At 40.5% G+C, this 2,533-nt stretch overlaps 1 protein-coding gene across 1 annotated transcript; it reads left to right on the top strand.

Moving 5' to 3' along the window:
• Positions 1-932: 932 nt before the first annotated feature.
• On the top strand, positions 933-1,865 carry LOC130043937 (olfactory receptor 5B12-like). The gene has a single exon (XM_056136455.1). It carries the CDS (start codon positions 936-938, stop codon positions 1,863-1,865), a length of 930 nt encoding a protein of 309 aa, XP_055992430.1. The 5' UTR covers positions 933-935.
• The last annotated feature ends 668 nt before the right edge of the window (positions 1,866-2,533 follow it).

Below are 2,533 nucleotides of genomic sequence, written 5' to 3'. Positions count from 1 at the left end.
CACAGAGAATGAGTGAAATAAGCATATGAGGAGACAAACACATTCAGAGTGTCCAAGTTTTTGAATTACCTGAACAGTCATCAGGGAGATTACAGGCTGACCAGCGATTCAATACAGTATCGCTCCTCTACACTGGCTCACAATGTGTGAGCCATTGTTTAAGCTGACAGACAGTAAGAACAGTCAATAAGTGCATCAACATTGAAAAGTTACATGAAGAACAGAAGCTGGGGTATTTCACACCGCCAATCAGCAGGCACCTGAAAATTTCTTATTCTATTTTTGCCTCTGTTATCCTATACATCTAAAAGACCCTAAATTGTTTTATTCTGTTCTTTCCTAGGTGCAGTTTTGCTTGCCCTGCAATCTATTCTATTCTTTCCAGGGCACACTGATTATATATATACGTATATATGTATATGTACGTACATACGTATATATGTATATATGTATATATGTGTGTGTGTATATATATATATTGCTTTTTTGGGTCCCACTGGCAATGCACAGGGGTTAATCCTGGCTCATGCACTCAGGAATTACTCCTGGCAGTGCTTGGGAGACCATATGGGATGTTGGGAATTGAACCCAGGTCGCCTGAGTGCAAGACAAATACCCTACCTGCTGTGCTATTGCTCCAGCCCATTGACCATATTTTAAAACTGTATTTCCCACCCCCCCAGGATATTATCCCAACTTTATGGTTAGTGTTAGGGGACCACAGGCCATATGACCTATCCACAGTTTAAAATTGTATTTTGTTGTCTTGGTCATGCTATTGAACTAATGACTCTGAGAAATGTGTTACTGAAAACCTAAGGTAAGTAAGTCACAGAATAGGTAAGCTGTCTGATGTATTGTCCTTTTTCTATTTGTCATTCTGGTTTTATTTTCACAATGCTACAGGCCTGATCGTATATTTCTCAGTTGGTCCCATGGGGAATGATACAGAAGTGACTGAATTCACTCTTGTGGGGTTGACCAGTGAGCCCAATCTGCAAATCCCGCTCTTCATATTCTTCTTTCTCATCTACACTATCACTTTGGTTGGGAACCTGGGGATGATCGAGTTGATTCTGCTGGACTCTCGCCTCCACACCCCCATGTACTTCTTCCTCAGTAACCTCTCCCTGGTGGACTTTGGTTATTCCTCTGCTATCACTCCCAAGGTGATGGCACAATTCCTCACAGGAGACAAAATCATCTCTTATAATGGTTGCGCCATCCAGTTTTTCTTCTTTGCAGGCTTTATCACTGTAGAAAATTTTCTCTTGGCTGTCATGGCCTATGACCGCCATGCAGCAGTGTGCAAACCACTGCACTATACCACCACCATGACGACAGGCGTGTGTGCACGCCTGGTCCTATGCTCCTACTTCTGTGGCTTCCTGAATGCGTCCATCCACACTGGGGACATTTTCAGCCTCTCTTTCTGTAGGTCTAATGTGGTTGACCACTTTTTCTGTGATGCTCCTCCTCTCTTGACTCTCTCATGCTCGGACAAAAGCATCACTGAGATGGTTATGCTTTTGGGGGTAGGTATATGTATCCTCTTCTCTGTGCTGGTAATCTTGATCTCCTACCTGTTGGTATTCCTCACCATTCTTGGAATGAGCTCACGGGAAGGACGTCAGAAGGCCTTTTCCACCTGTGCTTCCCATTTCACTGCTGTCTCTATCTTTTATGGGACATCAGTCTTCATGTACTTACAGCCCAGCTCCAGCCATTCCATGGCCACAGACAAAATGGCATCTGTGTTCTATGCTATATTCATCCCCATGCTGAACCCACTGATCTACAGCCTGAGGAACAAAGAGGTCAAGAATGCCTTTGTAAGACTTTGGAAAAAGCAACGATTTCTATAGGAGTCATATTTTAAGTTAGTACTAACTAGCATCCTCCACTTTGGATCTAAGCAAAATATTTCTCTGGCCCTTTCTAAATATTTTAAACTCATTTAGTAATTTTCTTTTAATGTATACAAAGCAAAATTTAAGTCTTAGAGACTTGAGTCTAATAATATGAGGTTAAAAGGAGTTACTCATGAATATGGAGCGATTATTAAATCTTCACACTTATATTGACATTTCACGAACATATATGTGTATTTTATATATTCATAACTTATGAAAAACTCTTGAGATCTGAACCCCGACAGCTGGACACATTAGTTTGAGACATACAACAAATCAATATGTTATAATAATTTTAGAGCAATGTGAGTTCAAAATGTGGGTGTATGAAACATGTTTGTTTGGTGGCTAAGAACTGCCTCCCTAGCCTCCCCAGCAGAGGAACAAAGAAATGAGGATCTCAGATAGATGGTGAAAATGGTCCATTTAATATAAAGCTATTAGCATACTTATAAAACATCTGAGGGGGTTCAAAGTATAGGACTGCAAGTACATGTGATTTGGCGAGGTCAATTCTCTTAGGAGATTAACTCAAGGAAACACTCTATCTCTCAGGAACATTTATATTGGTTTTCTCTCTCCCTTTAGTTGTACATATTAAACAATTATGTTTACTTTTT

This window comes from Sorex fumeus, unplaced genomic scaffold (assembly GCF_029834395.1).
Source record: "Sorex fumeus unplaced genomic scaffold, SorFum_2.1 ptg000007l, whole genome shotgun sequence".
NCBI lineage: Eukaryota > Metazoa > Chordata > Mammalia > Eulipotyphla > Soricidae > Sorex > Sorex fumeus.
The sequence above is the reverse complement of the archived record's forward strand: the minus strand, read 5'-3'. Positions and strand labels throughout refer to the sequence as shown.

What these genes read in the sequence shown, in the direction of transcription:
- LOC130043937 (XM_056136455.1), top strand. Translation starts at nt 936, where the DNA reads ATGGGGAATGATACAGAAGTGACTGAATTCACTCTTGTGGGGTTGACC.